Source organism: Camelus ferus, chromosome 4 (genome assembly GCF_009834535.1).
Source record: "Camelus ferus isolate YT-003-E chromosome 4, BCGSAC_Cfer_1.0, whole genome shotgun sequence".
In the NCBI taxonomy this organism is placed as follows: Eukaryota; Metazoa; Chordata; class Mammalia; order Artiodactyla; family Camelidae; genus Camelus; species Camelus ferus.
In genome coordinates, this window is record NC_045699.1 from 75333419 (window position 1) to 75345469 (window position 12051).

Sequence of the window (12051 nt, forward strand, 5' to 3'; positions counted from 1 at the left end):
TCCCCCGCCCTCCCCGCGCTCGTCCTAGGGACTCAAGCTCTTTTTTGTATTCAGTGTTTGTACGTGAGATTTTTGGTCATAAAATGAAACCTGGATCCAGAAAACAAAACACACGTGTGGCCTGATGAGTCTCTGGGATGGGCACCCTGGGAGCCACCACCGAGGGCGAGAAATGGACTCAGCCCCAAACAGCCGCCCCCGCCCCCCCTCCCGCCCCCGCCCCGTGGTGGTCACGTCCCCATGTTTTCTGGGCGGCATCACCGCCCGTGCGTGTGCCCCAGACGCCGTTGCCCACTTGCCTTTTAATTTACATTTGCCCTCCCTCCTGCCCCTTCTCCCCCGTTTATCTGTGGAGCAGCTGGGCCGTCTGACCTGCCGTCTGAGGCGGTGGCCCCCGTGCCCTGGTGCCTCCAGCCCACGTGCCCCTCGCGCGTCTGCGGCTGTGAGCGGCCTGGCCCAGGCCCAGCTGAGGGCCTGGCTTGCTGTCTTCCTGATGGGAGCAGCTGTTGGCCTCAGTGCTGCGGGCGTTCATTCACCAGCAGTTCCAAGGTGGTGGTGGCGTGCCACTCACTGTTCACTCACAGCTGGGTGGTTTTGCAGACTTGTCGTCCCTCTGCTGCTCCGTTGCGCGCGGGGTGTCTCGAGGGAGGTGGCACAGGTGTTTGAGTCTTTCTCGTTTCCTAGTCTCTCAAGTGATGAGTTTGTTCTCTGTCATCTTCTGAGGTTGACCAGTTCTTTCCTTTAAAACGCCATTGTGAACTCATGTGTTTAAAGCTATTTGACGGACTGTAGTCTTGGTGTCATCATCGTGATCGTTATTAAAGCTTCAGCTCCATCGGACTCTTCCCTAGGATGTGTGAGGTCAAAGCGGTTTTTATGACAAGACTGAAAAGCAAGTGCCTCTTCTGCTGTCTCTCAAGTGCAGCGTGGGGTTTGCACGTCTGCGAGGCCTAGTGTTACAGAATCATCCTCGGGCAGGACACACGGGCGGGTTAGGTTGGGGTCCTGAAGCTTGTGGAGGATTGAGGTTTGTACATTGCAGCAAGTTGTTTAAGAAACTCCCCTTGTAGAGTTTTGCTGTGGTGTCGAGGCAGAATGCCCACGGGTGCCTGCTCAGGGCGCAGAAGCAGACATGAGGCCCCGCTGCTGGTTAAGCCAGGTGTTACTACAGAGTTTTATGCTCAGTGTAAAACAGTGACACGCTTCTCATTGAAATTTCTAAAAATTTTTTATTAAAACGTAGTCTTCATGTAACAAGTTTATTGCTATTTTTAAATTCGGTAATTAAAGAAACTTTTTTAAACATTTTTTTATTGAGTCACAGTCATTTTACAATGTTGTGTCAAATTCCAGTGTAGAGCACAATTTTTCAGTTACACATGAACATACATATATTCATTGTCACATTTTTTTTTAGCTGTGAGCTACCACAAGGTCTTGTATACATTTCCTTGTGCTACACAGTATAATCTTGTTTATCTATTCTGCATATGCCTGTCAATATCTACAAATTTTGAACTCCCAGTCTGTCCCTTCCCACCCTTCTCCCCCTTGGCAACCACAAGTTTGTATTCTACGTCTATGAGTCTGTTTCTGTTTTGTATTTATGTTTTTTGTTTTCTTTTTTTTTAGATTCCACATATGAGCGATCTCATATGGTATTTTTCTTTCTCTTTCTGGCTTACTTCACTTAGAATGACATTCTCCAGGGACATCCATGTTGCCGCAAATGGCGTTATGTTGTCGGTTTTTATGGCTGAATAGTATTCCATTGTATAAATATACCACCTCTTCTTTATCCAGGCATCTGTTGATGGACATTTAGGCTGTTTCCATGTCTTGGCTATTGTAAATAATGCTGCTATGAACATTGGGGTGCAGGTATCATCCTGAAGTAGGGTTCCTTCTGGATACAAGCCCAGGAATGGGATTCCTGGGTCATACGGTAAGTCTGTTCCTAGTCTTTTGAGGAATCTCCACACTGTTTCCCACAGTGGCTGCACCAAACTGCATTCCCACCAGCAGTGTAGGAGGGTTCCCCTTTCTCCACAGCCTCTCCAGCATTTGTCATTTGTGGACTTTTGAAGGATGGCCATTCTGACTGGTGTGACATGGTACCTCATTGTAGTTTTGATTGCATTTCTCTGATAATTAGTGATATGGAGCATTTTTTCATGTGTCTACTGATCATTTGTATGTCTTCCTTGGAGAATTGCTTGTTTAGGTCTTCTGCCCATTTTTGAATTGGGTTGTTTGTTTTTTTCTTATCAAGTCGTATGAGCTGCTTATATATTCTGGAGATCGAGCCTTTGTCAGTTTCATCTTTTGCAAAAATTTTCTCCCATTCTGTAGGTTGTCGTTAAATTTGGTAATGTTTTAAAACTTTCTTTTTTTTATTTCTAACACGTTAAATGTTAATCGATGCACCCCCTTGGACAGAAGCTCTTTGGAACCTTCAGTAATTTTTCCGAGTAAAGAACGTGGAAATGAGAGGTTTGAGAACCTCTGGTCTTGATCTTCTTTTCTCTTCACTTCTCTTGTTCGGCCTGTTCTGTTCAGTTCGGCTTTGCCTGGTGCTCGTGCCCTGCACTAGAGGGGCCCTGGCGGGTTGGTTTTGTTGGGCAGCCCCGTGCACGTGCTAGGACTGGGCGGGGTCTCTCCCAGGCCTTCTCAGGCCCAGGGAGGACTGTTGGGCACCTCGCTGCCCTCCTGTCCTTGGGTCCGCGAGGTGCTGCCTCCGTCTCCCAGCCTTCCACCCCGTCTCGCAGCCTCACTTCCACCCGTTTGTGTTCTGGGTCCTCTGGTTTTGACATCAGCGTCTGTGGGTTTGGTTTTGCCGTTGAGGTGCTGTCTGTTTTTCGTGGGATTTCAGGAAATTCTTAAGCTGGTGCTGTTTTCCCAAAAATATGTTTTATCTTCCAACACTTAGGCTTCCTCGTCTCAGCCCCGTGTCCTTTTGTCTCTTCCAGACACACCGGTCGGTCGTGTGCCTGCACAGCTGGGGCCCGGCGGCCCGGCCAGTGCTGCTCTGCCAACGGGGTGCCCCATGCCTTCAGGCACAGTGGGTCTGATGGCCGGCCCCGGGCTACGTGCACACGTGTCTTGGTGGCTGCACTGTGTCCTTGGCATTGGTGCTGACAACTCTCCCCCCGCACCCCACTCCCTCCTGCCGCCTATGCCTTGATTGGGCAGGACCTCCCGACTGCCCGGCATTGCCGCAGGGCTGGCGGGTTGGTTGGATGCATGTCGGTGCCCCTCCTGCGCGGACAACCGCGAAGAGTTCCTGATGCAACATTTCCGTCTGGCCCTCCAGCCCGCCCGAGCTGACTCTGCGCTTTTCTCTGCATCCTGAAGTCCCATTTCCCCTCTCATCTCCTGGCCTCTCCTCGAGGTGTCATCTGAGGTTTCTTGCTGGGGGACAGGCCCCTAAGCCGGCCTCCGTCCGCATGGAGGTGTCTGCAGGAACAGTGGTTTGCTGGGCCATTACCTTCCTGAGAACCTTTCGTTCTCACAGTTCTGTTGTTCCCTTTGTACCCGTCGCAGGGTCCGTCCCCGGCTGGTGGGCCCTCAGGTCTGGGGCCACACAGTCCTCTCCTCCGTTCACTCCTCAAGACAGTTAGCTTGAGGGGAGGGAGATATGCTCTGAAGACGCCTCCGCCCAAGTCTCGGGGGCCCGGTGTGGTTTCCTGGCATGCGGAGACCACGTTGTCTTCTGCCCGAGGTCTGGTCCTCGCCTGCGCCGGGTTGGGGGGTCACCTCGGAAGCTCTGGAGAGACGTTGGCTCGGTCCTTGGCTGCGTCTTCTCTGCCTTGTCTTAAGTCTCAGGCGGAGCTGCCGGCGCTCTCCCTCCTTCCCGTTCTCTGAACTTGGGAAGCTCTATCTTCAGCACCTCTGTGGGGCCTCTCATGTCTCCTGCCTTGTTTCTGATGCTGAGAGCCCGTTTCTGTTCCCCGCCAGGTCTCCCTCACAGCCTCCTGTGCGGCTTCAGGGTGGCCACGGGGCCTGTTTCTCCGGGCGTCAGCGTCGTGTCTCTTGCCCGCTCCCCTGGCTTTTCCCTGCGCCCCGTGATCCCCTCACTGGAGGACAAGGCCGATGGGCTGGCGGGGGCTGCCAGAAGGCGCCTGGGCAGTAGCCGGCGTGGCTGGGCTGGGTCCCAGGTCTGTGTGGCTGACCGCTGGCCTTGGTCCGGCGTCTTGCTTTGGCCACCTCGACTGCCTGGGGGTCCCGTGGGTTCTCTGCATCCCTGCTTCTGGCCTGGGGTTCTCTCCGTCCGGCCTGGCTGTGTTCCCTGGCATGTCCTGCTATCTTTCGTGTGTCCTGCCCGGGACACTCTCCTGGCGTGGCCAGTGACCACCTGCTCCTTAATGCTGTGCGGGTGCAGCTCCTGGCCACGTTGGTGGTCCTTCTCCCGTGGATGGGGGGGGGATCCGTGTCCCTCTTCATGCTCCTGACAGCCTGCCCCTCCCGTGCTGTGTGTGGCAGCTGCTGGACGCTCGGTGGCCAAGCCCTCCTCCGGGCTGACCGGTCTTGTCCAATTGCAGCTGGGCAGGTGCACAAACAGCGTGGTCAAGCACGAGCTGATGCGCCCGTCCAGCAAGGCGCCGCTCCTGGTGCTGTGTGAGGACCACCGTGGCCGGATGGTGAAGCACCAGTGCTGCCCCGGCTGCGGCTACTTCTGCACAGCGGTAAGTGGCCCAGCACCGAGGGGCAGACGCGGCCTGGCAGCCCGAGCCCCCGGCACCCCCCCCCCCCCGCCCCGTTCCCGGGCCTGAGCACAGTGCCTCTCGCTGGCAGGCCCCTCCGTGGCACCTGGGCTTTTCTTCTTCTGGTCCTTCATCCACAAATGACAGTTCACAGTGCGCGGTGCCTTCCCCCGGCCCACCCAGCCCTCACTCGGCACTGTGGGCTCCGTGCGGGCTCTGTGCTCTGGGCCGAGAGCTCCTCCAGGGCCTCCCGGGACGTGACGCCCGTGTGCCCTCACGGTCCTCCGCGTCCTCTCCTGCTTCTCGGGTCTGGGAGCTGCCGCTCCCGGCAGGAGCCCGCTGCCCTTGCCCTTCTTCCGTCTGGAGGTTTTCTCGCAGGCGTGCTGCCCGGAGAGCCATGGCCTGAGGCTGGCGGTGATCCCCTGGCTTTGTCACAGCGCCTGCTCCTAGGGCTCGGTTCCGAACCTGTCGTCTGACCCGCCCTCCTTGGGTTCCTCTTTGGACCTGGTCTCATAGGCGGCTTCTCCCTGGTCGGAGCGGCCTCTCCCGCTTGACTTTCTCCTCTTTGGGTCCGGGCCTGGGGAGGCCAGCAGACGTGGGGCCTGGTCCCCTCCTCTCCTGGCGGGGGCTGGGAGCTGCTTCCTGGCGGCTCAGTCGTGCTTTGCTCGCTTTTCTGCCCCAGTTCCAAAAGCTGATTCCTCATCACTCTTTCAGGGTAACTTCATGGAATGTCAGCCTGAGAGCAGCGTCTCTCACCGTTTCCACAAAGACTGTGCCTCTCGAGTGAACAATGCCAGCTACTGTCCGCACTGTGGGGAGGAGACCTCCAAGGCCAAAGAGGTGACCGTCGCAAAGGCAGACACGACCTCCACCGCGATGCTGGTCCCCGGGCAGGAGAGGAGCCCTGCACTGGAGGGCAGGGCCGACACCACTACGGGCAGGTGCGTCCGGCGTCCTGCGGGGCCTCCGGGGGGTTCTTCCAGGGAGGCCTGTCTGGCGGCTCCCAGCCAGTCCCCCAGCTGGCTTTGCGGGGGCGCTGGGGTTCACTCACTCAGCGCCACTGTGCGTCCGTCTCTTCTGCCCTCAGCGTGGTTCTGTGGAGTGTCTGCCTGTTCCCAAGCCAGTGTTACCCTGCCCTGCTCGACACGGGGCACTGTTTTCTGTCAGAGCCCAGCACGCCCACAGGCAGCTGTGCAGATGCCTGCACTCGAGTCTGTGCCCATCTATGCCCACGGGTGCGTGTGCAACGTGAAACACCAGTGTCCGCTGCTGGAGTCCATTCCTGCTGCGTCACTTCTTGAAGGCAGGCCCTGGCTGAACAGGGAAGACACGGTCTCAAGGAGAAGGGTTTATGTTGGAAACTTAGCTTTTCTTCCTGAGAGGGTTCTGTAGAAATAGCTGAGGAACTCGTGGAGTTAAACAGCCAGACAGATGGTCAGGCAGGAGGAGGGGTCTGGAGCCTGGCTTCCCCGACGGCGTCTGGCCAGAAGCCAGGGCTGGGGAGCCCTTCCCGAGCAGCAAGACCTGCAGCCTGCATGGAGGGGACCCTCGATGTCTCACTGACGTGAAGGGGCCGTCACACTTCGCTGGCGGTCACTTCAGAGACTCAACTTGTAGACAAAATTAGAAATTGAATATTGGGAGGGGGTCGGTTCCGTCGTGGCATTCTATACTAGTCACGTTAATCTGTAAGTTAATGCTCTTTGAGTCAAAATTCCAAGGGGATTTCCTTCTGTTGGGGAGGGCAGTGGCCTTGGTGGATTCGTCCTGAAGTTCACTCACTAGAGCAGCTCCGAACATTTGGTGGAAAGCCCTGGACAAGCCGCCCTCCCTTCTGCGTGTCCTTTTTCTCTGGGAATGTGATCCTCAGTCGGGCTCTTCCGTCCAGGGACTGAATGGAGGAGCTGCACGGGGGTGGGGGTGGGGTCGGGGATCGGGGCAACTGTTCCATATTCGTGTCGGTTTATGTAAGAGGGAGGGTCTCCCCATCTCTGAACTCGGATCCCTCTGTCTCTTCCCCGAAGCACTGCTGGAGCCCCGCTCTCAGAGGACGACAAGCTGCCCGGCGCCGGCCCCCCCGGGCCCGAGGGCCTCGACCCTACCGGGCCGGCCGGGCTGGGGAAGCCGGCCCCCGGGAAGGAGACCCTGGAGAGCGCGCTCATCGCCCTGGACTCGGAGAAGTAAGGCCAGCTTGGCGCTCGCTCCCACAGGCTCTGCTCCCACCCTCCCACGTGTCTGGCAGTCCTTGCCCCATGGCGTCAGGGACTTGCCCGGCCCTCCTGTCCTAGGCACCTGCACCACAGCAGGGTTGCTGGACAGCCCCGGGAGGTCACTGAGGCGTGTGTCAGTTTCCATCAATGTTGTGCAGCAGGGCTGCTTACGTATTCTCACATTATTTGAGAGAATTATTGCAAGGTATTGTCAGTTTTGTTAAGAGCAGAGTGACCCTTTGAAGTCATAGTGGGGACGTTTCCCCGGACACTGTTTCCCGTGGCCCCAACCTCAGGGTGTCAGAGCAAATGAGGGGTTGGACTGAGCGGTCCTGGTCTTACCTGCGGCTCCCAGATAAGGCAGCCCACTCTCCGCCCACAGCAGGGCCTGGCATCCCTGACCCCCGGCCCTGCAGGGGTCCTCTGCTCACGGCCACGGTCAGGGCTCGGCCTGGGCTGCCATCGCCCTCCTTGGGCAGCGTGTGATCTCTCTTCCTGGGAATTTGTGATGTTGAGACCTGTTCCCAAGTCTCTCAAGCTCTGGCCCTGCTCTTCTGGTGACTGTCCGGCCCCATGTCCCCTCACCAGGCCCCGACTCTGCACTGGGAGGAGGGTGGGCGTGGCTGGGGGTGACATGCTGTCCCCGCCTCCTTGGGGCTCTGTGGACCTCATGCCACAAAGAAACGGTTGGTCTGTGCCCTGTGGCTTGCAGAAGCCTCAGGAAGCTTGTGCCGTGGGTGGAGGAGGCAGCTGATCATTGTTTTTTTTCCCTGTGAGAGGCCTCGGGCCTAGTGTTCATGGCATCCTTGACCCTGAGGACTCGGCACATGGGCACCACCCACCTCCCCAGCCTGCAGCTCAGTGTGTACGGTGTAGGTGTGTGCGGTGAGTGTAAGTGGTATGTGTGTGGTGAGTGCAGGTGGTGAGTGTGTGCGTGGCGAGCGTGTGCGGTGAGCGTGGTGGGGCCTGCGCTCACGCTGTCCTGTGCTCTCTCGGCAGACCCAAGAAGCTCCGCTTCCACCCGAAGCAGCTGTACTTCTCGGCACGGCAGGGGGAGGTGCAGAAGGTGCTGCTCATGCTGGGTAGGTGGCCGTCTGCCCTTCGCTGGGTCCCGCCCGGCTGGCCGGTGTGGTCGGTGTGGCAAGGCCACCCAGTGGTGGTCAACTGGCTACTGTCAGTGGTCACAGTAGTGGGAGCATCCCCTCTGAATTGAGGATGAGCACGTCATTATTAAGTTAAGAGGAAGTGCGGATTCAGTGAAAGCAGAATCAGGGAGCCAGGCTGTCGTGCTGCTGGGGATGTGGAGGCAGGAGTGTCCCCTGTGCTGGTGCTCCAGGAGGCAGGAGTGCCCCTGGGGAAGGCGGCAGCTCTGGGGACAGAGAGGGCTGCGGTGACATTAGTGTGGAGTTGGCTTCTGCAGGCTCCGTGGTGTGTCCCTGCTGTCATGGGTCCTCAGCTGAGCGCGCTGGCCAGGCCCCAGCCGCGTCCCGTGCGGAAGAAGGGATGGTGGTTTGATTCTGAACTCGTGGCCTTGGGCTTGAAGAGGCGATTCAGAAGCCTTGGCTTGACAGCGAATCAAGAAGGAAGGTTAACAGTTTGCTCTGAGGGGAAAAAGGTTTTCCTTTACATTGGCCAGAACGGCGACTTGAGTCATTTCCCCGCAGATTTCGTGTGGTGCTGGGTGGCCTCTGCTCCGGGGTGCCTCTTGGCAGGGTGACCGCTTCGGGAGCTGTGCTCCGTGAGCTGCACTTCCCTCGGGCCTGACCTACAGTGTCCCCACCCGAGGCTCAGGCTGGTGCCTGGTGGGGACACGGGGGAGGCTGCCCCAAGGAGCCCCAGAGTTAGACCAGGAGTCGGGGAAGAGCCTGTGTTGTTGGGGGGCTTCCGAGCAGACCTGCCCATCAGTGTCATCCAGACCTGGTCACTGCCTTCCGGTCTCCCCCCGCAGGACCGGCGGTGCCGTGTGACGGTCCCCTGGGGCGGCAGCGTCCACACTGCCCGGCTGGGGGTCTGCACCGGCCGCCATGCCTTCCTGGGGCCCCAGAGCAGAGACTGCACGCGGAGTAATTGGTACAACCCTGTTTGTTCACAGTCGACGGCATTGACCCCAACTTCAAGATGGAGCACCAGAACAAGCGATCCCCCCTGCACGCCGCGGCGGAGGCCGGCCACGTGGACATCTGCCACATGCTGATCCAGGTCGGACGCGGCCCCGGGAGTCCCCACACGAAGTTACGCGGCCTGCGGGTCTGAGAGCTGGGAATCGGTGGTGCGGGAGGCTTCCGGGGAGAAGCAGCCCTCCTGTCACTCCCGCGGGGACCGGCCTGGTGCCAGCAACCCTGGCTTTTTCTCCTGCCGTTTTCCGCCGTTGGCTCAGCATTGGTTGTTCCGGTTCACTCTCTGTGTCTAGTGTCCTTTTGACTGCTGGGGCAGGAGGCTTGGCCCAGGCTGAGGGTGCCTCCCTCCCGGTCACCACCCCCCATGCTGCTCTGCGTGCTGGCTGGTCAACGCTGGGCACTGTCATGGGGTCAGGGGCATGTCCCAAGCTGAGCCACACCTGCACCTCCTGCCCCCTCGTATCTCTGGGGTGTCCGTTCCCTAACCCTGTGTCCCGAGACTGCATTTTAGGTCTGGTTCTTTACCTCTAGACCCTTCAGGAGTCCTTACGCCCACTGATCTGAAGTTTCTGTCCTGCAGGCTTCCCGCCTGGTCTCCTGGGTTTGGACGTTGGCCTGTCTGGACCCACCGTCTGGGCCCGGCTTTCCCATCACGGGCCGGCTCTCCGTCCTGATTCCGCGTTCTGGGCAGTGCTCTCGGTGTGGCCCTCGGCTCCTCCTGGGGTGATACTCTGCACCACCACGCTTTGACATCCTGAGTCTCTTCTTGCTCGCCGACAGTTCCTTTTCTGTAGCCTCTGGTTCTCTTCTTGCTTCTCCGAAGGTGTCACGGTGTTTTGAAGCTTCGTGCCGCCCCGTTTGTTTTGGTCTTATTTATTTTAGATCTTCCGCAAACAAGTGGAACCTGTTTGTTTGTATTTAAAGGAAAGGACTGAGGGCTGGTGGTGGGTTCCTGACTGGGACCGTCAGCTGGTGGCCTTTCCTGGCATCAGGAGAGGACTGTGCACATGGCTGTCCCCAGGGCGCTGTGATGGGGTCCCCGCAGTGCCGGCCGTCCATGCGCCCATCTGCTCTGCCTCCTGTCCATCCACGGTCACGGCACTGCCTCAGGTCACCGTCAGCCAGAGCGGCGGCCTCAGCCTCTGGTCCTCGCCTGGCTGTGCGGAGACCGCGTGTGTGCTTCACGGGGGTCGAGCTTGGTTCAGATTCTGACTTGTGGGGTCCCTCAGCTTCGTCCCACCACAAAGCCCTGTTTGGGCGTTTCTTCGAACGGCATGTGACCGAACTTGAAGCAGCTCAGGCTTCGTGCTTTCATGGGAACCTCTGGTTGAGCTGTGCTTGCTGGGATTTGGGGCGCTTATTTCTAGTTTCCTACCTTGTGGTTTTGATTCTCAGCCTGTGAAACATACCTTTTTCACTCTTGTCTGTTTCTTCCTCTCGGGTTGACTTTTGCTTCATCTCACTTTTTTTCTCTTTATTTGCTTTCTCGCCCCTGGATGTTGCTCTGTGACCCTAAGGAACTGCGTTCCTTGCTCAGCTGGAGCCTGAGGGAGGAGGGGTGCAGGGGGCACAGGGACCCTGGAGGCCGAGGGGGAGCTGGGCAAGTGGGGGCTTCGGTGGAGGGGCCCTCAGGGCTGCAGGCGTGAGTTCCACAGAGAATATGAGGGGGTCCAGAGCCAGCAGGTGGGGTTCTGGTCACTTAGGTGTCCATCTCGGCCGTGACCGTGAGAGAGTGGCCGAGCTCGCTGCAGGGGAGGCTGGGCTGGCCGGCGGGGCACTGGTGTGGACTTGGAGGCAGTGTCGGAGGGGCGGCCTTTGGGAGACCACCACCGAGAGCGCCGGCCCCCGTTCTGAGAAGTCACGGAGGGATGTGCAGGTCGCCGTACTCCTGCTGAGGGTGGCCGCGACGGCCAGTGCCCGAGGGATTGTTGCAGGACCAGGGTAGGCAGGAGGCAGGGCGGGGGCGGGCTGGCCCCACCGTCCCTAGTGCTGACGGGCAGGGCCGCGACCCAGGCTGCTCTCCGTCGTGGGAGGTGGTTTCCTGGCTTTGGAAGCTGGGTCGTAGTTGTCTTCCTTCGCTTCCAGGTGGGGATGGTCCCCTGTCTTCTGACTCCCTTCTTCCTCTTGAGGAGTTAGCTTGTCACTCCTTTGAAAGGACCTGACCTTCCCCTCCCTTACATTAAAATGTGTGTGTGTGGTGGCGGGGGACATACAGAAAAGTCTTTAAAGCGTAAACCTTCTGGTTAATAAATGGCTGCAAAGGGGCCATCCTGAGCTCGGGTCAGGACTCAGTACCGCTCGCTCCCCAGAAACACCGTGTCCCGCCCCTGACCCCCACCCCCGGGCAGCTCTCCAGGCTTTACTGTGACGATCACGTGTGCGAGGTTCTGTGTGTTTACTGGCATGTGAGCCCCTGAAATAGCGTGGCCTCGCTCTGTCCCGTTAGCTTCGCTTTAGCTGCCCCGTGATGTGAATTCTTTGCCTGTTCCAGTCAAAGAGCTAAAGCCTGACACAGGGCCCAGTCGCTGACGCTGATGCCTGTTCCCGCCCTGCCTCGTGGTTGTGAACAGGACGCTGGAGCCCTGTGCTCTGCTTTGCAGCTTCTCGTGCAGAGTAAGACACTGTCTACACGGGTGGGCGGGCTTTCTTTACGACTCTGTGTAGCCTGGAGTTGTGACCGCCTGATTAGAACTTGATGCCCCAGGCTGCAAGCTCCCTGAGCCTGGGGGCCATGCTTTTGTGAACTTGTCGTCCCCCAGGACCTCAGCAGGAGGGACACCAAACGGATTTACTCTGTTTTGACCTGAATCCAAGGGTGGTGTTTGCCGGAGGCTCAGCTCTGTGGGTGGGCTTTCCCTCACTCTCCCCCTGGCCAGGCTCGGCTCCGCAGCAGGAGGGCTGCCACTGTGTCTGCAGCCGCGGGCCCTCGCAGGCAGCGGCTCCTGCCTCAGTGGTGTGGAGCCGGGTTGACGTTCTTCCATCCACTTCCGTCTTCATTCCGAGTTCTCACTGGGAACTGTG

At 58.5% G+C, this 12051-nt stretch overlaps 1 protein-coding gene across 21 annotated transcripts in view; it reads left to right on the top strand.

Moving 5' to 3' along the window:
• The window catches only part of EHMT1 (euchromatic histone lysine methyltransferase 1), a 119331-nt gene that overhangs the window by 75334 nt on the left and 31946 nt on the right, over positions 1-12051 (top strand). For 20 of the 21 annotated variants that reach the window (XR_004319606.1, XR_004319607.1, XR_004319608.1 and 17 more), the window contains 5 exons: positions 4542-4685; positions 5418-5644; positions 6728-6883; positions 7913-7995; positions 9006-9112. The exons of the other annotated variant lie outside the window; for it this stretch is intronic. Coding sequence is in view for 17 of the 20 variants with exons in the window: in XM_032479067.1 (XP_032334958.1) it covers positions 4542-4685; positions 5418-5644; positions 6728-6883; positions 7913-7995; positions 9006-9112 (717 nt within the window). In the remaining 3 variants the exon portion in view is untranslated. The remainder of the gene's footprint in view (positions 1-4541; positions 4686-5417; positions 5645-6727; positions 6884-7912; positions 7996-9005; positions 9113-12051) is intronic. 21 annotated transcript variants of the gene reach the window in all.